We start from the raw sequence: 23,763 nt of genomic DNA, 5'->3' as shown, positions 1-23,763 counted from the left end.
ATAAAAAAACTAAATTCATTCAATACCTCCTCCAGCTTGATGGAAAAACATTGATAGCAACCTATTAAGTACCTTTTTATTTTGTCGTTTTTTAAAATGATAATAGAAAAATCACATGGAAAGCGCCCCTCCTTCCTTATCCCCGCCGGCCAGTAGAGGGTGCGTATCTGTCCCTGTCTCGTCCAGCCTAGTGTTGCTCAAAAGGCGCGGCTTCCGGCCTCTCCTTCTCTGACGCCTTCCTCAGTCGCCTTCGGGCTTTGCCTACAGCCGCCGCCGCCGCGGAGCGGGCCTGGGATGCCAAGATGGCGGCGGCGGTGGTATCGGTCTTCCCGGGTGTGCGGCTCCTGACTATCGGCGATGCCAATGGGGAAATCCAGCGGCACCAAGAGCAACAGGCGCTGCGTCTCGAGGCTCGCACCGGGCCTGACACCGCTTGCCTCGCTTTGTATAGCCGTGAGTGGCGAAATGGGGCTGGGCTGGCGGGCATGCTCGCTGACATGCTCGCTTGGGCCGGTGGGGGTCTAGTCGCATGAAAAAGGACGGTCGGATGAATGAATGAAAGTAATGAATGAATGAGTTGTAGGACGGACAAATGATGAGGGGATGCGGAGGGGCAGCCGGCTACTTACGGAAGCTGCTTTCTCGCCATCGCTTCTGCTTCAGGTTGCGAGGGAGAGCTGTCTGTCGCCCCAGTGTTTAAAGGCCAAGGGTTTCTGAACATGTGCGAAGAGTAATTCATATCTATATTACTTCACAGTAGTTCATAGGAAGGAGACCAAGTTTCACCCATGAGCACATGGAAAACAGGTGGGAGTCGCAACATATTCCGGAGTTTTTTGAATTTCAGGGCTGATGAGCTACAGCTTCCCTTGGAGAACAGTCCATTTATTTTCGTTTGCAGGCAGATAAAGGATAATACCCCATGGCTTTTTATGTTTTAGCCAAGTAAATGCTCCGTGACTTTGCCCCAAATTTCTAATAATTTTGCACCAGTCTGAGAAATTCCAGGATTTAAAACAGTGTGTTAATAATGTAATGCCTGCTTATATTGGCAAATTGAGAATAACATTTTACAAACTTGTAGGTTAAATAATCAGTGGGGTAATTTCTGAATGCTTTTTTTTAAACATCAGGTTCTAAAAAATATTTCTAGCTACAGGAGCACACATAAAGAGACTTCAAGGATTTGTTCTGAGCATAAAACAGCTTTTTAAGAACACAGCCTTAATAATTCCTGAAACTGTTTCATAAATAATTCTGCAACTATAATAATCATTCTGAATTATTATATTGCCCTCATTCATTATGAATGGCTTTTTAGTATTCCCACCCTAATCCTTGTGACAATTTGGCCAGTATTATTATTATTACTCTTTTATCCCTTCAGTGGGATCTGACTTGGATTTGTATGTTGACATAATTGAGAATCAAATGGCTACATTGAGTGTGCATCCCATAGTTGGTTGCCTTCAATATTGGTGTCATTTACAAACAAGTATTTTGTAATGAATGAATATAGTTGCTGTTTAGTATGAACTGAAAACTAGTTTCACTGAGACTCATGTGAAAACAACATTTGTGGTTTTTGTTTGATAATGTGAAGACAGTTGTTCAGAGAGTTCATAGTGTTAAATTGGCTATACTAGATGTAAATATGAATACTGCAATGTATATGGTCTTCTGCACTGTGACTCAGTTGCTGTAATTCAGTCAGAATGATATCGTAACTTGAACATGTTAGGTGGGTTCAAAATACTTTGTATATTGATTTCTATAATACTTGACAATTTTTTGATATTGTACCATGAGAGGTGGAGACTTGTGTACGAAGTATTTTATTTAGTTATTTAGATTAGTAAAATCTGAACTGAGTATTAGAATGACAGAAATTCAAATTTTTACATGCTACAGTAATTCTGTTTTGAAATCTACTCTCTTGTATGCTAGCAATTATTTTTGCACTTCCTCACATGAATGCAGAAAGTGTATCTATTATAGGTCTGGGATAGTAAGGAGGCCACTTTTTCAATCTGTGTGACTTGATCTAAAGAGTGAATGAGGATATGATGGGGAAACATTAACGTATATATTGGCTGTTCGGTGCTGATGTGAGACAGCAGTCTTAACTATTCACTAACTGTCTTTACCTTTTGGTGCAAATGAGAAAACAGTTGAAGTCATAAAGTAAGTGGCACTTTTACAAGGGATAAAGTAGTATGTAAAGTAATTAGTATGTAAAGTAGATCCTTGTAATTGGAATAAGCATGCCTATACTAGGATAATTTGTGAATTCCAGATTGCAGATGAGCTGAATGATTTTTGAAAAGTCCTGGGCTTTTTTTGTATGTTAGCTAGACTTTGAAATCTTCCTTCATGAGACTGTCCAAAGGGAATGGTTGTTTTTTGTGTGTAGAGCCTCTGAACATATTCAGGTGTTACTTCTTTGAGAGACTACTCAGACTATTAGAAGAAACATACATTACTGTAATTCCCATGAGGAAATCCAGAATGAGCTAAAGCTGATCACTTATAGAAATTCATTTTGTTATAGAATGGATGCTAGATAGGTTAACTATGAGTAAGTTCTCCTTCCCTTGGGAGCATTCCAAATCTCTTCCTGTATTTTGAAAGCAAATAAAATTTTGTCTAGAGCACAATGTCTGAAACACCACAGTCTAATTCTGAACCACTTTTGGATCCATTAAACCACTCTAGAATGGCATAGTCTACAAGAAAGTTTGGCAGTCCAATGGAAACAGAACCATTTTACATTCCATTCCCAGTTTGTCATCCCTAGAGCTGAAGACTTTGAGTTCACCTATTAGGTTATTGTAACTGAAATAAAAGGTAGAGTAGAGATGTTGCTTAGCTACAACACCCAGCCATCTTAGGCAGTTTAGACAGTGGTGAGTTGTAAGTCAACAATTCTTAGATGGTTACAGATGTTTTTTTATCTCTGATCTTATTATGATTATTCTGCAAACTGCAGAACATGCATATTTGATAGTTGCCAGTCAATCTTTCTCAGTGTTATGTAAACTCTTCCTTCCAACCTTTTTTTAGTTGTTCATACTGCCAAATTGAATTTAACTATTGTTATCAACAGAACATACATGCTACTTTTTGTTTATGTTAATATAAAGTAGTCTAAAGGTTTTTTATGTTCTGGTGCTTAATTTACAATTTTTCCATTCATAATTAGTTTTCTGTTTCTAGAGAGACTGGACTGTACAACCAAAGTATATTTTAAAATATTTTTATTACATATGCTAAAAGGGAAAAGAAACAAGGAAAAAGAACCTCCACACAAAAGTATGCATTTTCAGTCATCAAATAAAAATAGTGTTCATTTAAATTAATATCTTACTAAATAATTAAATTATTGTTTTTAATTTACTATAGGAAAAATGGGAAATTAAATATTGAAATTGGTGTCTTGTGGCAGTAAATAATATTTGAATGTAGAAAAAGATGGATAATTCAAAAATAGAAATATCTATAATAGCCAAAAAAATCTCACCAAACAAAATTATTCTATGAAATAACTTTTGTCCATAATAGAGCTGCTACAACACCAAACCACTTTTTGTGAACCAGTGTTCCATTTCAAGCACTTTCAATTGCCAACAGTTAGTTGAACCATCTCTTTCTTCTTGGAAAGATGAGAAATCCAAGGATTTCTATTGATATTAATTAATTCAGTAATACTAGTAATTGTTAATTTTAAAGTGTGATATTTAGATACCAGATATTTACTCTATTGATGTTTAGTACAAGATATTCCAATTCTTTATTCCATGTCTTCTTGCATTTTTGAATATTTTGGTATCCTAATAAACTTATAAATTGTTAGATTTATTATTTTGTGTATTAGTAGAGCTGTGCAGAGCAACATAGTGCAGTATCCTCTCTTAAGAAAACCTGTGTTTTCTGACTTTGTGGGCTGGGATTGTTGCCAAAGCAATAATTGCAGTTTACTGAATGGAAATATTTCAAAACAATGTCTTTATATTTAGATCATATCTGTTCTGGGAGAAAACAATGTGCAAAGTAATGAAATAATTGCAGTTTCGTAGTTCTCTGCTCAGGTATGCTGAAACTGGTCGTCTTTGCCAAAATATACTTTGCCAGATTATACTTCTGGAGGATCCAAGTGTATTCTTCAAGAGTTAGCATGCTTCTGCCTCCATTGTACTGTGTCTTTTAGGAGTAGAATCAGTAAACTAGAATTTGCTAGAGGAGCTTAGTATATAGCTGGTTGATGGTTACAGTTTTATGGCTCCCTTAATAAACAGGAGTCTGAAATCAGAAGTTGAAATTAATTTTGGATTCCTAGCTTGCTTTGAGATGACATGCTTTTACAGTTATTAAAAATGAAAGTTATAACTTCTAGTTTTTATCTCAGTCAGTGACCAGTATAAAACAAGAATCAGGCAAAGACAAAAAGCAAAAGACCAGTGTGACTTCTTAAATGTAAGTGGAATATAATATGATAAAATATTATTAACATTAAAACTTTTAAGGTGTTAAAATAATGTCATATACCTTGGGTAAATTTTTATTTGCCTAATCTGGTTGGGTTAGGAGTTGGAGTATTGGGGAGAGGGGAATAACCCATGATATGGGGATTAAATGTCCACTTCAGTTCTATTTAAACTGAGGAAACAGAAAAGATTTTATATCAGATAAAGACCCTTATCCACAACACAGAGATGAGCTATATTTCAGGTATGTTGAATTTAACTAAATTCAGCAGCTAAAATGAGCATTGAGAGCTACATATTTTCCCATTTATGTACCATACCAATTAGCTGGAATAATCACCTTCCTTAATTATAATGAGTAAAATATCTTTAATTTTTTATTTTAGGAAACCTTGACTAATTGAATCTGCATATATAATGTGCTGATGTCTCCTGTTTAAAGTATTGAAATTTGTAAATGAAAATTGTCTTATATAAGTTTAAAATACCTGATAAAATGGTCAAAAATTGTCATGCTTCTAAATATAAAGGCAGCTTAAAGCTTTCTAACTATTTGAGGCTTTGACAGTAGCAAGATGATAAATATAGAAGGCACTGCAGCCCAAAATGTATGGTGGAGAACATCAGTTCTATATTATCAACTTTCAATAATAGTATTTTGCAAATATACAGTATGTTTATGATTGAAGGATTTAAAAGATTTTGACACTTATTCAGAATCTTGGGGAGTTCAAATATATTACTATTTTAAAGTATGTAAAATCATCAAAATAATCATGATAAGATCAGAGAGTGCTATCTCTGGCTGTAATAAATATAAGTAGGCATCTTGATGCAATTAAAAAGTTAGTCTGTCATTAAACACTAACTAACCAATATCCAAGAGGCTGTCAATTGATTTGTATCTCATATTATTGCTTACTTTTATTGTCAACATGTTCTTTGTTAAATCCCAAGTTCTGTGTTGCAAAATCAAACTGTTGAAGGCCAACTCTTCTATATTATAACCACTGAATATTTATATAAACTTAACTGCACATCCAAAATGGTGTGCATTTTAAACAAAAGCATTTTTAAAAAATAGTAGTGTGGTGAAAGCATCTCTGCAACTAATAAATCCAGCTCTGATGTGATAGTTCTATGGCAGCCTTTTTGAATCCCTTGATTTTACCAGGCATTCAGCCCTTTTGTGATGTGTGTATGGAAGCCCAAGGGCACATCTGCTATCCTCTTTATTGCTCACAAAGAACTTAGAGAGGCCCAGCTTGACAGCCTAATTAATGTGCATGGGAGACATTTGCATTGAATATCTTCCAAAGGCAGTATCTTGAAAAGGCAGGGCTCTCTTTTCTAGGATCTGAATTGTTTTTTACATGCCAGACAAATGCTTTTCGACTTTTCCCCCCCCCTCTCCTCTTGGTCTTGAGCTAACCCTTGCTTTTCTAATCAAATTCTGTCTGAGCCATTGTTCATGTCCTGCCTTGGTTGCTTATGCATTCCGCAGACAAAGCTTCATTGTATTAATGCTCTGTAATAAAAGGTTTCCTGCTGAGGTCATAAGCCTTGTCCCTGACCCTCCATTAAATTGGCAATTCTCTGTGAGCAGGAAAATTGCTTGATGGAATTCTTAATCTTCTCAATCCTGCTGTCCAGATACTTGTGCCCTGCCTAAAATGCCTAACTGGAAATTAGGAATGTGTAAATAATGGAACTTCAAAGTTGTTACCTTTGTGTGGTAGCTTTTGTGTTAAAAGTTGTGCAATATCTTTTAATTGAATTAATTTTTATATTTATTTTATTTATTTATTTATTTATTAATGGGACTTATATCCCGCCCTATCTCCCGAGGGACTCAGGGCGGCTAACAACAACAAAAATTAAAGGTCTCTGTACAGTAAATTAAAATTTAAAATTGAAATAAATTAAAGATTAGAGTTAAAATTGTAAACATAATTAAAATCCCTGTCAGTCCAGGTCAGCCAGGTGGAAAAGGAGTGTTTTGAGGCCGCGGCGAAAGGACTGGACTTGGGCCATCCGAAGCTCAGGGGGGAGCTGGTTCCACAGGGCTGGCGTTCCCACAGAGAAGGCTCTTCCCCTGGGGGTCGCAAGCCGACATTGTCTAGCCGACGGTACCCTGAGGAGGCCTTCTCTGTGTGAGCGTACTGGGCGATGGGAATTCGTTCCCGGCAGCAGATGGTCCTGCAAGTATCCCGGGCCTAAGCCATGTAGGGCTTTAAAGGTAAGTACCAGCACCTTAAATCTCACCCGGAGGGCAACCGGTAGCCAATGCAGCTCACGCAGGAGGGGTGTAATATGGGAGTATCGGGGTGCTCCCATCACTACCCATGCAGCTGCACTCTGCACCAGTTGAAGCTTCCGGGTGGTCTTCAAGGGCAGCCCCATGTAGAGAGCATTACAGTAGGTTTAGGTTTTAGGTTTTATTTAATTTATATACCGCCCTTCTCCCTGGGGACTCAGGGCGGTTCACAGGGCATATATAATTACGATACAAAAGTTAAAATAAGATTAAACCAATGCCCAAATAAAAACAATAATACAATAATAAAAACAACTATTTTAAAAACCCATATTCCCCCATCAGGCCAGACCAGCTAATTCGAATAAATGGGTCTTCAGGCCGCGACGGAAGGTTCGGAGGTCTGATGTCATCCGGAGTTCCACCGGCAGTTGATTCCAAAGTGCCGGAGCGCCCACAGAGAAGGCCCTCCCCCTGGGGGCCACCAGTCGGCATTCTCTGACCGGAGGCACCCTGAGGAGGCCCTCTCTGTGGGAACGCACAGGGCGGAGGGGAGTTGACGCCGGCAGCAGGTGGTCCCTGAGGTAACCCGGACCCATGCCATGTAAGGACTTGAAGATCATAACCAAGACCTTGAACCTCACCCGGAAGACAACTGGTAGCCAATGCAGCTCGCGGAGCAAAGGTGTAACATGGGAGTACCGGGAAACTCCCAAGACAACTCTCGCGGCCGCATTCTGTACCAGTTGGAGCCTCCGAGTGGTCTTCAAGGGAAGCCCCATGTAGAGAGCATTACAGTAGTCAAGGCGAGAGGTCACGAGCGCATGAGTGACCGTGCACAGGGCATCCCGGTCCAGATAGGGCCGCAACTGGTGCACCAGGCGAACCTGGGCGAAAGCCCCCCTAGTCACGGCCACTATATGGTCTTCCAGGGTTAGCCGTGAATCTAGGAGGACTCCCAAGTTGCGAGCCCTATCCACGGGGGGTAAGAGCTCACCCCCCATAGAAAGAGATGGAACATTTTGAATGTCCCGGGATGCCGGAATGCACAGCCACTCAGTCTTGTCAGGGTTGAGTTGAAGTCTGTTCCTCCCCATCCAGACCCAAACCGCCTCCAGGCAACGGGACATCACAGCGAGGGCATCACTGGGGTGGTTTGGGGTCGAAAAGAAAAGTTGGGTATCATCGACATATTGATGATACCCAACTCTAAAACCACGAATGATCTCACCCAGCGGTTTCATGTAGATGTTGAACAGGAGAGGCGAGAGAACCGACCCCTGAGGAACTCCACAAACGAGAGACCTAGGGGCCGATCTCTGCCCCCCTGCCAACACCGACTGCGAGCGTCCCAGGAGATAGGAGGAGAACCACTGAAGAACTGTGCCTCCCACTCCCAATCCCCTGAGACGCCGCAGCAAGATACCATGGTCGATGGTATCGAAAGCCGCCGAGAGGTCTAATAGGACAAGGACAGAGGAATATCCCCTGTCCCGCGCCCTCCAGAGATCATTCACCAGAGCGACCAATGCCGTCTCCGTGCTGTACCCGGGCCTGAAACCCGATTGGTAGGAGTCCAGTATAGTAGTCTATACGGGAGGTAACGAGTGCGTGGGTGACTGTACGTAGGGCATCTCAGTCCAGAAAGGGGCGCAACTGGTATATCAGGCGAATCTGGGCAAATGCCCCCCTAGCCACGACTCCAATATGATCTTCAAAACTTAGTCGTGAATCCAGAAGGATGCCCAGGTTGCGTGCTCTATCAACGGGAGGTAATATCTCTCCTCCTATAATCAAAGATGGAACCTCTTGGACTAAACGAGATGTCGGTACATAAAGCCACTCAGTCTTGGCCGGGTTGAGCCGGAGCCTGTTCTTTCCCATCCAAATCTGTACCAGTTCCAGGCAACAGGACATCACATCGAGGGCATCACTGGGTTGGTTCGGGGTGGAGATGAAAAGCTGGGTATCATCAGCATATTGATGATACTTCACCCCGAAGCCACGGATGATCTCTCCCAGTGGCTTCATATAGATGTTGAACAGGAGGGGCGAGAGCACCGATCCCTGAGGCACCCCACAACTAAGGGGTCTAGGGGTTGACCGCTGCCCCCCTGCCAACACCGTCTACGAACGGCCCGAGAGGTAGGAGGAGAACCATCGTAGAACGGTGCCTCCCACTCCCAACCCCTCAAGACGATGCAGCAAGATACCGTGGTCGATGGTATCAAAAGCCGCTGAGAGATCTAATAGGACCAGGACAGAGGAGTAACCCCTATATCCGGCCCGCCAGAGATCATTCACCAGCGCGACCAATGCCGTCTCCGTGCTATACCCGGGCCTGAAACCCGATTGGTATGGATCCAGATACTCAGTTTCCTCCAGGACCAAAGGGAGCTGCCGTGCCACCACGCTCTCAACGACTTTCGCAAGAAAGCGAAGGTTGGAGACAGGACGGAAGTTGTTTAAAATAGCTGGATCCAATGCAGGTTTCTTAAGGAGGGGCCTTACTACCGCCTCTTTCAAGGCGGCAGGGAAGTACCCTTCACTCAGTGAGGCATTGATAACTGCTAGGAGCCAGTCTCGTGTAACCTCTCGAGATGCATAGACCAGCCACGAGGGACACGGGTCCAACAAACACGTGGCGGCACTTAATTTCCCCATGATCCTGTCCACTTCATCCAGAGTCACAGGATCAAACTCTTCCCAAGTGTTCTCGGCCAAACTCATCGTTTTCCTCTCGTCAAATACTGCCCAGTCAGAGTCCAGACCAGCCCGAATCTGAGCAATTTTGTCCACCAGATATTTACTAAATTCCTCGGCCCGTCCTCGTAAGGGGTCCTCTCCTGTCCCTTGATTTAAAAGGGAACGGACCACTCTAAACAGGGCGGCCGGGCGGTTGTCTGTGGATGCAATGAGGGTGGTGAAGTAAGCACGCTTTGCCACCTCCATTGCCACAAGATAAGATCTAGAAAAGGATCTTAACTGTGTTCGGTCAGACTCAGACCGACTGGTTCTCCAAATGCTCTCTAGGCTCTTTCTCCGGTGTTTCATCTCCCGCAGGTCCTTGGAGAACCAAGGAGTGAGTCGGGACCTGTGCCAGGTCAGAGGCCGCAAACGCACAACGCAGTCGAGAGCCTCCGAAGCAGCCTGTTGCCAGGCATTAACTAAGTACTTGACCGGGCTGTGGGAGAGGGAGGTAGGAATCAATCCAAGCGCCGTCTGGAACCTATCTGGGTCCATCAGGCGCCTGGGGCGGAGCCATCTGGTCGGTTCCGCCTCCTGACAGCGGGGGGGGTGTGACTTGACGGAGGCCCAACCGCAGGAGATCATGGTCTGTCCATGAAAGCGGTTGAGATGTTGGAGTAACCCCACCCAGCCCATTAAGCCACTGCCCAGAGATAAAAATAAGATCAGGCATGTTTCCCCCCTCGTGAGTTGGGTCCTGAATAATTTGGGTCAGGTCCATGGCCGTCATGGAAGCCATGAACTCTCGGGCCACCTCCGATGTGCTGCCCAGGGAAGGCAGATTAAAATCTCCCAGAACCATAGGTCTGGGAAATTCAACCGCCAGTCCTGAGAGGGCATCAAGTAGCCTGGGTAGAGCCATTGCTACGCAGCTTGGAGAGAGGTATACCAGCAGTAGGCCCAACTGACCACCAGGACCCCACCTTAAGAGGAGGGATTCACATCCGTCTATCTGAGAGGCAGTGGTCTCCCGTGGACGGAGGGTCTCTTTGATAACGACCGCCATGCCACCTCCCCTACCCTGAGCCCGAGGTTGATGCAGCACATGGAAACCTGGAGGGCATAAATCAATCAGAGGGACCCCTCCCTCCGGGCCCAACCAAGTTTCCGTGATGCGTGCCAGGTCTGCGTCTTCCTCCTCGATCAAATCATGGATGAGGGGAGCTTTATTCACAACAGACCTGGCATTGAAATAGATCAGTCTGAGCTCAGGTGTCTGCCCTCCCCCTTCCCCAGGACAGCAGGTGAGAGCCAGAGGGTCGGAGCGCGCCACAGCTCGAAAATAGTGGGGGCGTGATCTCAAATTACGATATGGCCCTCTGCTCATCCATCTGCCGCCATTCCCAATCACTGTGGGGATCGGTATCCCTACCCCATCCCCCTGGGTCCCAAGATTCTCCCCTGCCCCCATATTCTCCCCCCATTGATTTAGCCCACCCAATGAGCAAGCGCACATGGCTGCCTTACGGCCACCTGGCGAGCCACTCATCCCCAGCGAGTACTAAGACCTAGCAGAGGCGTTTAGTGAGAAAGAATGCAGTACCTTGCCTCCTCACCATCCCAATGATAGTTCCATTGAACTGTTACCAGGGGCCAAATTCCCCCGACCAAGAATGTACACTATGTCCCCCCCTTGAAATGGAGGAGATGCAGCGATATGTGGATAGAAACCTAGCGAGGGGATTCATCGAACGGGCTAAGTCTACTGTGGGAGCCCCTGTGTTGTTCAAAGAGAAAAAAGATGGGTCTCTACATTTCTGCGTGGACTATAAAGGCCTAAACGCTGTGAGTATGGAAAACAAATACTCTCTCCCCCTCCTGAAAGATTTACTAACCCTCCTGGTGAAGGGGAGCGTCTTCACCAAGTTAGACGTGAGAGAAGCATATTACCGGGTAAGAATAAAGGAGGGGGATGAGTGCAAAATGGCCTTCAACTGCCCCTTGGAAAGCTACCAATTTCAAGTCATGCCATTTGGACTGCAGGGGGCCCCAGGTGTATTTATGCAGTTGATTAATGAGGTCTTACATGAACATTTATACAAAGGGGTTCTGGTGTATCTTGATGACATTCTGATATACAGTACGAATATAACTGATCATGTAAGACTGCTCAGAGAAGTGTTAAAGAAACTATTGAATGCCAAACTTTATGTCAAATTGTCGAAATGTGAATTTCACCAAGCCCGATTAAATTATCTTGGCTATAGAATTTCTGACAAGGGCATTGAAATGGACCCAGCCAAAGTGCAAACTATAATTGAATGGCAGCTCCCAAAGACTCGCAAACGGCTCCAAAGCTTCCTAGGGTTTGCCAATTTCTACCGTCAAGTCATTCCCTTTTGCCAAGATTGCTCTACCCTTTACAGAACTACTCAAAAGGGTAAGGGAGGGGGGAAACCGCAACCTCGACAACTGCTAGCATGGACTATGAGTTGTCAGAAAGCTTTTGAGAATTTAAAAAGACTATTTGCTGCTGAGCCAGTCCTAAAGCAGCCCTGCCCCAGGGAGCCCTTTGTAATTCAAGCAGATGCCAGCGACGTGGCAGTTGGAGCTTTGTTACTACAAAAGAGTAAAAGTGGAGTCCTACAACCTTGTGCCAACACCTCTAAGAAATTCATGAAAGGTGAGAGGAGATGGACGGTCTGGGAGAAGGAGGCCTTACCAATTAGGTGGGGGCTATTAACCTGGCAACACTATTTAGAAAGGAGCAAGGTGCCTTTTGAAATACGGACAGATCACAAAAATTTAGAGGCACTAAAATCTCCCCACAAATTGTCCCCAAAGCAAGTGCGATGGGCACAGTACTTTAACCATTTTAACTTTAAAGCACATACCGGGAAGGAAAAACTTCCTAGCTGATGCGCTATCCCGACTGCCACAATACAAAAGTGAACGCGAAGAGTTCTACGAGACAATTATCCCCAGTTCACAACCTGCTGCACAGCTCACGCCTTGCAGAACCCCTAATCTTGATAACCCAGGAGTGAAGAAGATAAAACAAGGGCTCCTTACTGATCAATGCTTCTAAGATAATCAAACCTCCCTAACGTGCAGGGATAGTTTGGCATACATGGGGGGAAAATTGTATCTACCTGAAACACTCCGTCTCAATGCTCTCAGACACAGCCATGATGTATAACAGGCTGGACACTTTGGATATTTAAAAACTCTACACCTCATCTGCCGGCAATTTTGGTGGCTGGGACTAAAACGAGATGTGGAAAACTATGTCAAGAGTTGTACCATATGTGCCACCATGAAAAAGAATTCCAGGGAGAACCCCTGGGCTACTGCAGTCAGTAGCAGACCCTTCCCAACTATGGGAAGAAATAGCTATGGACTTTATTGTAGACCTACCCAACAGTAGAGGAAATACTGTCATCTGGACTGTGATAGATCTGTATTCGAAGCAGACTCACTTTATCACCTGTAAAGGACTCCCATCTGCCCAAACACTGACTAAATTGTTCCTGAAACATATCTACCAACTGCATGGTGCCCCTAAGGAAATAATTTCAGATAGAGAAGTGCAGTTCACAGCAAAATGTTGGAGGAATTTCCTTAAATTAATTGGATCATCTCAAGGCTTATCATCTGCTTTTCATCCAGCTACCAATGGGGCTACAAAATCCGCTAACAAAATGGTGGAGCAATACCTCAGATGCTATGTTTCTTACCAACAGACAAACTGGACTGACCTTCTCCCTTTTGCCGAGGTGGCCTACAATAATTCTGTTCACAGCAGCACTGGCTTCACATCTTTCAGAGTAGCCGCAGAGTAGCCGCAGAAAAAAGTCTCTTTTGCCTCTCAAATGCTGCTTGACATTCCATTGACCATTTAAGAGGCTGGCTGGGTTTCATGGGTGACCCCCCCCTTTCGTTTTCAACAAATTTGTGAGGGGCATGGCTATTTGGCCAAATGCGGGGATGAATTGGCGGTAGAAATTTGCAAACCCCAGGAAACTTTGCAATTGCTTCCGTGTGCGGGGGGGTGCCCACTCTAGTACTGCCCTGACCTTCTCAGGGTCCATTTCGATGCCCTCTGGAGATATGCGATATCCCAGGTACTCGATTTTTTCCTGATGGAATTCACACTTCGATAATTTAGCATATAAATAGGGAGCTCGCAACTTCTTCAGGACTTGCTCTGACTAGTTTGATATGTTCCTCTTTGGTTTCTGTGAAGATAAGGATGTCATCGAAGTAAACCAGGACCCCCTTATATAGGTGCTCTCTCAGCACGTCATTAATTAATTGCATAAAGACTGCGGGGGCCCCTTGGAGTCCGAATGGCAATACTTTGAATTGATAGCACCCCATTGGGCAGTTGAATGCAGTCTTCCATTCGTCTCCTTCCTTAATCCTAATACGCTAGTATGCTTCCCTCAGGTCTAGTTTGGTAAAAATCTTTCCTTTCGATAGGTGGGATAGCATATCCTTCATTAGGGGAAGGGGGTACAGATTACATTCACTAATTGTGTTCAAATTTCTATAATCCACACACAAGCGGAAAGAACCATCCTTCTTCTCCCTGAACAGAACCGGGGCGGCCACTTTGGGTTTGGCAGGCTCAATAAATCCTCTTTCTAAGTTTTTCTTTATGAATCTTTCCATTTCTGCCATTTCCCTTGCGCTCATGGCATACATCCTGGGTTTTGGGAGTTTTGCCCCAGGTTTGAATTCTATGGCGCAGTCTGTGGGGCGGTGGGGGGGAAGCTCATCTGCTCTTTCCTCACTGAAAACCTCAGCCAGGACCCTGTATTCCTCCGGTATTTCTGGTAACCCCTTCTCTTTCCCCACTGCTGCTGTCTCCTCCCTCTGGGTTAGGGGGGTGTTTGGGGGTTTTACTTTTCCTGTTCCACTTTTGGGAAGTTGAGTTCTGCTGTCCTCCAGTTTATCCCGGGGTTCCATTTCTTCAGCCATTCCAGTCCTAAAATCATTGGGCATTCCATGCCTGGGGCCACTATAAACATTATGTCCTCATGGGGCCCCAGTGATAGGTGAATTGGTAAAGTGGCTAGGGTGGCTGGTCCCCCCCTGCTATAGTCCCATCTAATTGACTAAAAGAGATTGGTTGTTTTAGCCTCCTCACTGGGATGCTCAATCTCTCCACCAGCGTTGGGCTGATAAGGCAGCGGATGCAACCAGAGTCTATCAGAGCTTTTATTTTGGCTGCTTCAGGCATAGGGGAAGCTAATATAGTCACTGTCTTAAGTATGGGTGGAAGGGGTCCACTTACCAATGGTTCTCCCTCTGAGCTGTCTTCGAGTTGTCCACCGTCCCTGCGGTGCAGGCCGGAGTCCAATCCCAGTTCCTGGCAGGAATTGTGGACTCTACAGCCTCTGTCCCCTTCATGGAAGATTCTTTTGTGTTGCCTTGGGGCTTCCCCGGCTTCTTGGAGGATGATGCCTCTGGTTTTCGTGGGGGGGCTTTTGAACGACATTCTGCAGCACGGTGGCCCTCTCTCCCGCAGTTGAAACAACCCATTGATTTTTTGGCTGTGGCTGGTGGTTTTTCCCCCTCGTTTGTTTGCTCGGGTGGCAGGCGGCCCCATGGTTTTCCTCTGTGGTGTTTCTTCAGTAGGTCTATTTCCACTTCCTCCGCCAGGATGTACCAGTCGTCGAGATGGGGTGGGTCTCCTCGAGGCAGGCAAGCGTCATACAGGTCGTAGTTTAGACTGTCTTTGAAGTGGCTAAGGAGTATGTCTTCTGGCCAGTTCAGCTTGCTGGCAATGGCTCGGAATTCTTGGGTATAATCAGCCACTGCTCGCCTGCCCTGCCTCACTGTTTTGATTCTGTCTCGGGCCTTACGGTCAGCCAAAGGATCCTCGAACCGCCGCCTCAAAGATGACATGAATCGGTTGAGGTCGTCGAGTTCTGGGGCGTTGGAGTCATGCAAGTTCACCACCCAGTCTGCAGCCGATCCGTCCAGGGTGGATTGCACAATTCGGATGCTGTTTTGTCACTAGGGATATCCCGGCCGTACTCTTCCATGTAGCTGAGGACTTGGGTTAGGAAGAATCCCAGTCGTGATGGCTCCCCCTTGAATTTGACTTCCAGGGGCAGGAGTCTTTGGCTGGAGCGTTGTCTGCGCCGTGGCCGGTATCGCTCCTCATCCTGGTCCCCGTCTGTGGTTCTGGGGGGGAGTACTGCTGAGGCAGCAATTCCTGTTCCATTGGACGGCCCCGGGGTTTCAGGTGCTGGATCCCCTTCGTTACCTTTCCAGTTGCGTCCCCAGGCGCTGCCTCGGTTGCGATTTTCAGCTCTCTCCTCCCTTAGTGAGCTCAGGGTTGCCTTCATCAGATCAATGGCCTTTTCCAGGATCCGCTCCTCCTCACTGGCGTGCAGGGAACTCTCCATCTCTTGCCTCCATTCCAGTTGGTGGTTAGTCCGCCTCAGGGTCACTTCTCCCGAAGCCTTTTCCCACTCACTTTTCCTTCCAACGCCCATCGACCACTGGGGTTTTTGGTTGTACTGCTCCACCGCTTCTTCCCTGGGGAAATATGCCGCTTCAGCTTCCCATTGTCTCTGGGATTCCATTTGGGGGGAAGACTCCCCCTCCATGGGGCTTCCCTCCTCTCTTTCTTCGTCGCCAGACATTGTATTTGTTGCAAAGTCCCCCGGTAAGGTTTTCCCTTCCAGGTTGACTCTTATAGCAGATTCCGTCTACTGTCAGGACCCACCTCAATCCACATCTTAGGAAATAAGAACTCTTGGATGCAAGTTTGTCTAAAAGGAAAATGTTTACTAGGATGGAACCGATTGTGGCAATACAAGACGGAATCTAACAAAGTTACATTTCAATCCTATATAAAGCATTCCCATTTCAGCCCCTCCCCTCATCCATTTGGTCAGGCTCCCATCATTTGCTTAGGTGTCAGGCCCTTCCGTGGGAAAGGGAACTCTCCTTGTTTTTATTGTTATTGCTTCTTCCTTTTTCAGTTGTAAATGAAGATGCGATCCAGATCTGTTTCTCCCCCTCCCTCCCCCAGTTCAACCATTTCCCTGTTGTTTGAAGATCGCCTTAAGTAACCATCCTCTCCCCCCCCCTCGGAGAGATGGCAGAATCCCCAGAATAAGCACATTGTTCTACCTATACATTTATGAAATGTGATATAAATGGGTTCTGACATTGACACTTGTCACTTGTCTAAAATGGTTCTCCAAGACTTCCAAGATCCCTTCCAGATTCTCTTCTCTTCTCTTCTCTTCTCTTCTCTTCTCTTCTCTTCTCTTCTCTTCTCTTCTCTTCTCTTCTCTTCTTTTAAGTTATTTATGAAGATATTGACGAGTATTGAGCCTAAGATGGAACCTTGTGGTATCCCATTGCTTTTCCTTCCTTCCTTCCATGTAGATGTAGTACTATTAAGGAGTGCAGTTTGTCAGCTAGTTACAAATCCATCTGGTAGTGATACTGTTTGTCCCACAATTTTCTAGTTTACCAAGAAATAAGTTGTGGTTTACTTGAGGGAACTTAAATCATATATTTTTTTTGCTTATATTCTACATGATTGTGTGGTGGGAGCTAGCAGGTAAATGTAGGATTGTGAGTGTTTGCAGATTGATTGTGTGTGTGTGTATATATAATTCCTGTAGCATTAATACAATTCCAGTAAAAAGGCATTCTGTATTTAATATATGAAATAAATGAAAGTATTATATTCCCAAAATTAGAACATTTAGAGTCCTGAACAGTGTGAATCTTGTTATGGGGAGAACAGCAGAGATTGTGGTTGATCTTGTCCCTATAACTCTTCTTAACACGGGTGGAATTGTGGACACAATGGTGTGAGTGACCTGGTAGAGTCCTTACTGAATTGCTTTTCTTAAGATGGTTAAGGAAGCCCTGTAGACAGGGCTTTTAAATCTCATATTCTTAGAAGTGCTTTGTTACATGTCTGGAAAAAGTATTATTATAAGTTAAATTATAAAATACCGATTTGGGGAATTCCCGGACACGCGATAGAAGGTGTATCTATGGGAGTGAGTTTGGATATGGTTTCCTATAAGGAATTACTTAGATTGGAAGGGAATAATTGGCAACTTAAATTTTTAGATGAGTTAAAACAAGAATACATAAATTACTCTTGGTTCCAGTACACCCAACGGAAAGCTAGGTGGAAGCTGGATCAGAAGGTTGGCATTACAATTATAGATAAAAATTTAGTAAAACAAATTAGAGATTCAAATCATGCACATATAAAGAGGATATATAATGTTCTAATTGAATTGGACTCGGAAACGGAATTAGTTAAAGATTGTATGATAAAGTGGGCACAAAACATACAGGAACCAATTCTGTTGGATATTTGGGAGGTAATCTGGGTCAGAAATGTTAAATTTACTCAGGCTCAAAATTTAAGAGAAAATTTTTATAAAATGTTTTATAGATGGCATTTGGATCCTAAAAAGTTGTCTAACATGTATCGTAATTTACAGTCTAAATGCTGGAGATGCGGTAGTTTAGATGCTACTTATTTTCATATGTGGTGGACTTGTAGAAATATAAAAGCTTTTTGGATTAAAATTTGGTGAAACATTCAAAAGATTTTTAAGAGAAAGATAAAGTTTTCTCCGCAATTGTTTTTATTGGGTATTGTTATAGATCGTGACACTAAAGAAACTAATTTGATGTTGAATTTGATAACAGCAGCACGGTTACTGGTGGGACAATATTGGAAGAAGGATAGTTTGCCTTCTATAGAAGAATGGGTACTTAAGGTATCGAATCTTGCAGAAATGTCTAAGATTTCTGCTTATTTGAAGGATCATTCGCAAGAAAGATATATTTCAGTTTGGAGGAGATGGATAGATTATATTCAGAATAAATATGGGACTAAAAAGTTCCATTTACCTTATGAGTAGATCTTAGATTTTTATTAATTTCAGTATTAGTATTGATTATATTTTAAGTTATTATTATGTTTCTAATAATTTGAATGTATCAATGTTAGAGTTAAAGCAGATTATGAATTTGGTTAATTTTATAATGGATAATTTTAGTTAGAATATGATTATTATATTTATGACCCTGTATTCAGCTCTGGAAAGTGGGGGGGAGGGGGGGTTGGGGTGGGTGGGTTTTGGGGATGTTTTGTAAAAAAAATTTTTTGTAAAACTTTTTAATAAAAAAAAGATGGTTAAGGAAGATCAGAAGCATTATCTTGATGATTCAAATTCCCAGCCTGTGTGAGGCTATGTAATTAAAGTATGGCTAGCAAGTATTTTCATCCTGTTATTTTAGTAGCCCTCTCTTTTTTAAAATATGACGGATTAATTTTTATATCCAGTCTGTTGAAAGCTTTATATATCTTTCCTTATTTGGCTGAGTATTTGCTTATTTTGCTGAAAAAATTGAGTTTAATGTCTATGGGTGTGGGTATATTTAGCTATTTATTCTCATATAAACATAGTGCTGGAAGGAACCTTCAAGGTCTGCTAGGCCAACCCCTGCCCAAGGTAGGAGCCCTTATACCATCCTGAACCAATGGTTCCCCAATCTTTTCCTGAAAACCTCCAGCAATAGAGCACCCACAACACTGGGAAATAAGCTGTTCTATTGATTAAATGTTCTCACTGTTAGGAAATTTCTCCTAAGATTCATGTTGGATCTCTCTCTCTAACCAGCTTCTACCCATTGCTTCTTGTCCTGCCCCCAGGTGCTATGGAAAATAAATTGATGCCCTGTTCCATATGATAGCCCTTCTTGCAATGGAAGTGTCATGGTTGACTTGTTACACAGATTGCAAGCAACCAGACAATTTTTATTTTATTTTTATTACATTTATATCCCGCCCTCCCCCGAAGACTCAGGGCGGCTTACAAGCTTAGCAGTAGCCTTCATTCTATGTATATGCCTGCTTGTTAGGGCTTTCACACGCACCCCAAGCGGCATTATTACAAAGTCAGCTTATTGCCCCCAACAATCTGGGTCCTCATTTTACCCACCTTGGAAGGATGGAAGGCTGAGTCAACCTTGAGCCTGGTGGGATGCGAACCTGCAGTAATTGCAGGCAGCTGGTGTTACTTAAGGAGGCATTAGTCCACTGCTCCACTAAGGCTCAGTATAGTCATTGATTTCCCTGTGCAAATAGTCCTTGAATGGCTTGTTTATCGCAATATCGAGAGTTTGGAGATATGCAGTCATTCCTGCAGGAATCATTATTTGATCTATTCCTCTCTTTCCAAGGAAGTTTTTCGTGTCTTTTGCGCAGTGAATGCTGACTGAATCCCAGACTAGCAGACCTCTTTGGCCACCTCTCAAAACTTCCTTATAACGACTTGTATGCACCTGACTTTTTCGGTTGCAAGAGCATAAATGCCTGAAACACATTCAATCTTATCTTTCTTGCCCTTAGTGATTATTAGAGGTGGAGCTTTCTTTCCATCCAGACGAATTGCTAAAATGCAGGTAATACATGCACTTTCGTAACCAGTGGAGGGAATATAGATTGACGAGGCACTCCTCTGATCAATTGTTGTTTGAGATTCTTGGCTCATAAATACTACAGTTTCATCCATGGCAATCATGTTGGAGAGTTGGTATTTTGAAAGATGCCATCAACAAAGAACTTGAATGCAAGTGCACATTTACCGTATATACTTGAGTATAAGCCGAATTTTTCAGCCCACTTTTTGGGCTGAAAAATTCCACTTCGGCTTATACTCCAGTCAACAAAAAAACTTACCAAGGACTTGTGCGCGGCCGAGGCTTTGGAGCTTCCGGGATCGCGCTCACCTCTCCCAAGCCACCGCCGTCCGGAGACCTGCCGAAGTTTGGGGAGGTTTGGGGAGGTGCGCGCGCACCTCCCCAAACCTCCCCAAACGAAGCCGGGTCTCCGTTCCTCTGCGCCCTGCCTGCCTGCTTCTTTCCACAGCGGAAAGAAGCAGGCAGGCAGGGCTCGGAGGAACGGAGACCCGGCGACGTTTGGGGAGGTTTGGGCGCCTCTCCAAATATCCCCAAACGTCGCCGGGTCTCCGTTCCTCTGTGCCCTGCCTGCCTGCTTCTTTCCACAGCGGAAAGAAGCAGGCAGGCAGGGGGCGGAGGAACGGAGACCCGGCGACGTTTGGGGAGGTTTGGGCGCCTCTCCAAATATCCCCAAACGTCGCCGGGTCTCCGTTCCTCTGTGCCCTGCCTGCCTGCTTCTTTCCACAGCGGAAAGAAGCAGGCAGGCAGGGCACAGAGGAACGGAGACCCGGCGACGTTTGGGGATATTTGGAGAGGCGCCCAAACCTCCCCAAACGTCGCCGGGTCTCTGTTCCTCCGCCCCCTGCCTGCCTGCTTCTTTCCGCTGTGGAAAGAAGCAGGCAGGCAGGGCACAGAGGAACGGAGACCCGGCGACGTTTGGGGATATTTGGAGAGGCGCCCAAACCTCCCCAAACGTCGCCGGGTCTCCATTCCTCCGCCCCCTGCCTGCCTGCTTCTTTCCGCTGTGGAAAGAAGCAGGCAGGCAGGGCACAGAGGAACGGAGACCCGGCGACGTTTGGGGATATTCGGAGAGGCGCCCAAACCTCCCCAAACGTCGCCGGGTCTCCGTTCCTCCGCCCCCTGCCTGCCTGCTTCTTTCCGCTGTGGAAAGAAGCAGGCAGGGCACAGAGGAACGGAGACCCGGCGACGTTTGGGGATATTTGGAGAGGCGCCCAAACCTCCCCAAACGTCGCCGGGTCTCCGTTCCTCCGCCCCCTGCCTGCCTGCTTCTTTCCGCTGTGGAAAGAAGCAGGCAGGCAGGGCACAGAGGAACGGAGACCCGGCGACGTTTGGGGATATTTGGAGAGGCGCCCAAACCTCCCCAAACGTCGCCGGGTCTCCGTTCCTCCGCCCCCTGCCTGCCTGCTTCTTTCCGCTGTGGAAAGAAGCAGGCAGGCAGGGCACAGAGGAACGGAGACCCGGCGACGTTTGGGGATATTTGGAGAGGCGCCCAAACCTCCCCAAACGTCGCCGGGTCTCCGTTCCTCCGCCCCCTGCCTGCCTGCTTCTTTGCGCTGTGGAAAGAAGCAGGCAGGCAGGGCACAGAGGAACGGAGACCCGGCGACGTTTGGGGATATTTGGAGAGGCGCCCAAACCTCCCCAAACGTCGCCGGGTCTCCGTTCCTCCGCCCCCTGCCTGCCTGCTTCTTTCCGCTGTGGAAAGAAGCAGGCAGGCAGGGCACAGAGGAACGGAGACCCGGCGACGTTTGGGGATATTTGGAGAGGCGCCCAAACCTCCCCAAACGTCGCCGGGTCTCCGTTCCTCCGCCCCCTGCCTGCCTGCTTCTTTCCGCTGTGGAAAGAAGCAGGCAGGCAGGGCACAGAGGAACGGAGACCCGGCGACGTTTGGGGATATTTGGAGAGGCACCCAAACCTCCCCAAACGTCGCCGGGTCTCCGTTCCTCCGCCCCCTGCCTGCCTGCTTCTTTCCGCTGTGGAAAGAAGCAGGCAGGCAGGGCACAGAGGAACGGAGACCCGGCGACGTTTGGGGATATTTGGAGAGGCGCCGAAACCTCCCCAAACGTCGCCGGGTCTCCGTTCCTCCGCCCCCTGCCTGCCTGCTTCTTTCCGCTGTGGAAAGAAGCAGGCAGGCAGGGCACAGAGGAACGGAGACCCGGCGACTGTGTATTCAGGCTTGCAAAATGGCGGATCGAGCCTCTGCTGGCGGCAGAGGCTTGCAGAACGGCGGATCGGCTTATACTCGAGTCAACAACTTTTTCCAGTTTTTGGGGGTGAAATTTGGGGTCTCGGCTTATACTCGAGTCGGCTTATACTCAAGTATATACGGTAATAAGTTCAGCATCCTGCAGCTTGAACAGTGTTGTAGATCTTCTTAGGAACAGTTCATATCGCTGAAGAAAGCCATCCAGCCAGTGTTGTATTGCGTTGAATTCTTCTTGGGATATTTCTAACTGGTGGTGCCAGTGCAAGGGCAAATGCTTGAATATCAGCCCTGCACACTACTAAACTTTTGCTCTCTTGTCAACAATCCAGTCACAGATGTTGTGTCCCAGTTCAGGAAATAATGGCTGCCTATCTGATCCACATTTTTGTTTCTTGGCATTTCTCTTGTCCACCTGTTGACTGATGTTATCATACTCTGGTCGCCATTTTCAAATCATACGGAGATCCAAATTGTTCTCTTTGCAGAAAGCTGTAAGTTTCTTGCCCTGAGAGTCCTCCGCTATTCCTTTCTTGAACTTGTCAGAATAGCTTTTTCTTTTTGAACTCGTCTGGGGGTTAAAATATTATTCCCTTTTAATTTACCAGTACCATTAAATCAAGGGTGTCAAACTTGACTTCATTGAGAGCTAGGGTTAGGGTTAAGCATTGTGGTTGCCCTGGGAGGGAGTAGGGGTTAGGGCTGGGGTTGTGGGTTGTGGTAGCCATTGTGGTTGCCCTGTGGGGGGAATAGCGGTTAGAGTTGGGGTTGTGCATTGTGGGTTAGGGATGAGGTTGGGCATTGTGGTTGCCCTGGAGAGTGAGTGGAAGTTAGGATCGGGGTTGGAGTTGGGCATTGTGGGTTGGGGTAGGCATTGTAGTTGCCATGGGGTGAGTGGGGTTTAGGGTTAAACATGAGAGGTCTGGCTATGGCTTTGCATGGTCAAATGGGGGGTGGGATCTGCCAAGCTTCATAGCAGCAGCATTGGGCATGATGCGGTGTCCTGCTGGGAGTGGCCTAAACCGGCCACTCACCAGGTGGGCCACCGTGAGAACCCTGGCTATCAGTACAGGAGCCTGCGGCAAGGTACGGTAAGTGGGATGCATGGGTCAGAATCCCCCTCTCCCACCAGCTTCACCTAGTGGCAGCAGCACTGGCAGCTCCCCCCTCCTTACCTCATGTCTACGGGAGCAACGAGACAGAATCAGTCAGCAGCCGGTTATGCAAGCTCTTAAGTAGGGCTTACTTTCGGGGTAGGCCTTATATTAGGCCCACCCCCAAAACTCAAGCTAGGGTGTCAGAATCCATTTATATTTCATTTCTGTGCAAACCCAAATCTCACAAACCCCCCCCCCCCCGGATTCTGCCATTCCCAAGGAGGAGAGGGAACAAGCATTATTGCTTTCGCTTCCTTCCACAAAGGTAATCTTTTGTTTATTCTGCCTGCCTGCTATTCATCACAATAAGATCAATTACTCTCTCACTAGGCATTTTCCCTCTCATCTTACGGGCAACTAAGAAAGGGGGGTGGAATGAAACCCTCCGGAATCTGGTTTGTTTCTCCGGATGGAATGTGAGGAGGTGGAAATGATTCTGCTACGAGTGGACTGATGTTTCTCCTCTTCCCACGAGGGGCTTACCACCTA

The 23,763-nt window shown here is 45.5% G+C and overlaps 1 protein-coding gene across 7 annotated transcripts in view; it reads left to right on the top strand.

The window, feature by feature from the left end:
• The first annotated feature begins 256 nt into the window (after nucleotides 1-256).
• The window catches only part of CARM1 (coactivator associated arginine methyltransferase 1), a 156,639-nt gene continuing 133,132 nt past the window's right edge, over nucleotides 257-23,763 (top strand). For 6 of the 7 annotated variants that reach the window (XR_014491433.1, XR_014491434.1, XR_014491435.1 and 3 more), the window contains exon 1: nucleotides 257-453. Coding sequence is in view for 4 of the 7 variants with exons in the window: in XM_083354473.1 (XP_083210599.1) it covers nucleotides 303-453 (151 nt within the window). In the remaining 3 variants the exon portion in view is untranslated. The remainder of the gene's footprint in view (nucleotides 454-23,763) is intronic. The other variant, XM_083354472.1, reaches the window with a different exon arrangement.

Source organism: Vipera ursinii, assembly GCF_947247035.1.
Source record: "Vipera ursinii genome assembly, chromosome: 2".
Lineage (NCBI taxonomy): Eukaryota > Metazoa > Chordata > Lepidosauria > Squamata > Viperidae > Vipera > Vipera ursinii.
Note: the sequence above shows the minus strand (reverse complement) of the source record. Positions and strands in the feature narration are given on the sequence as shown.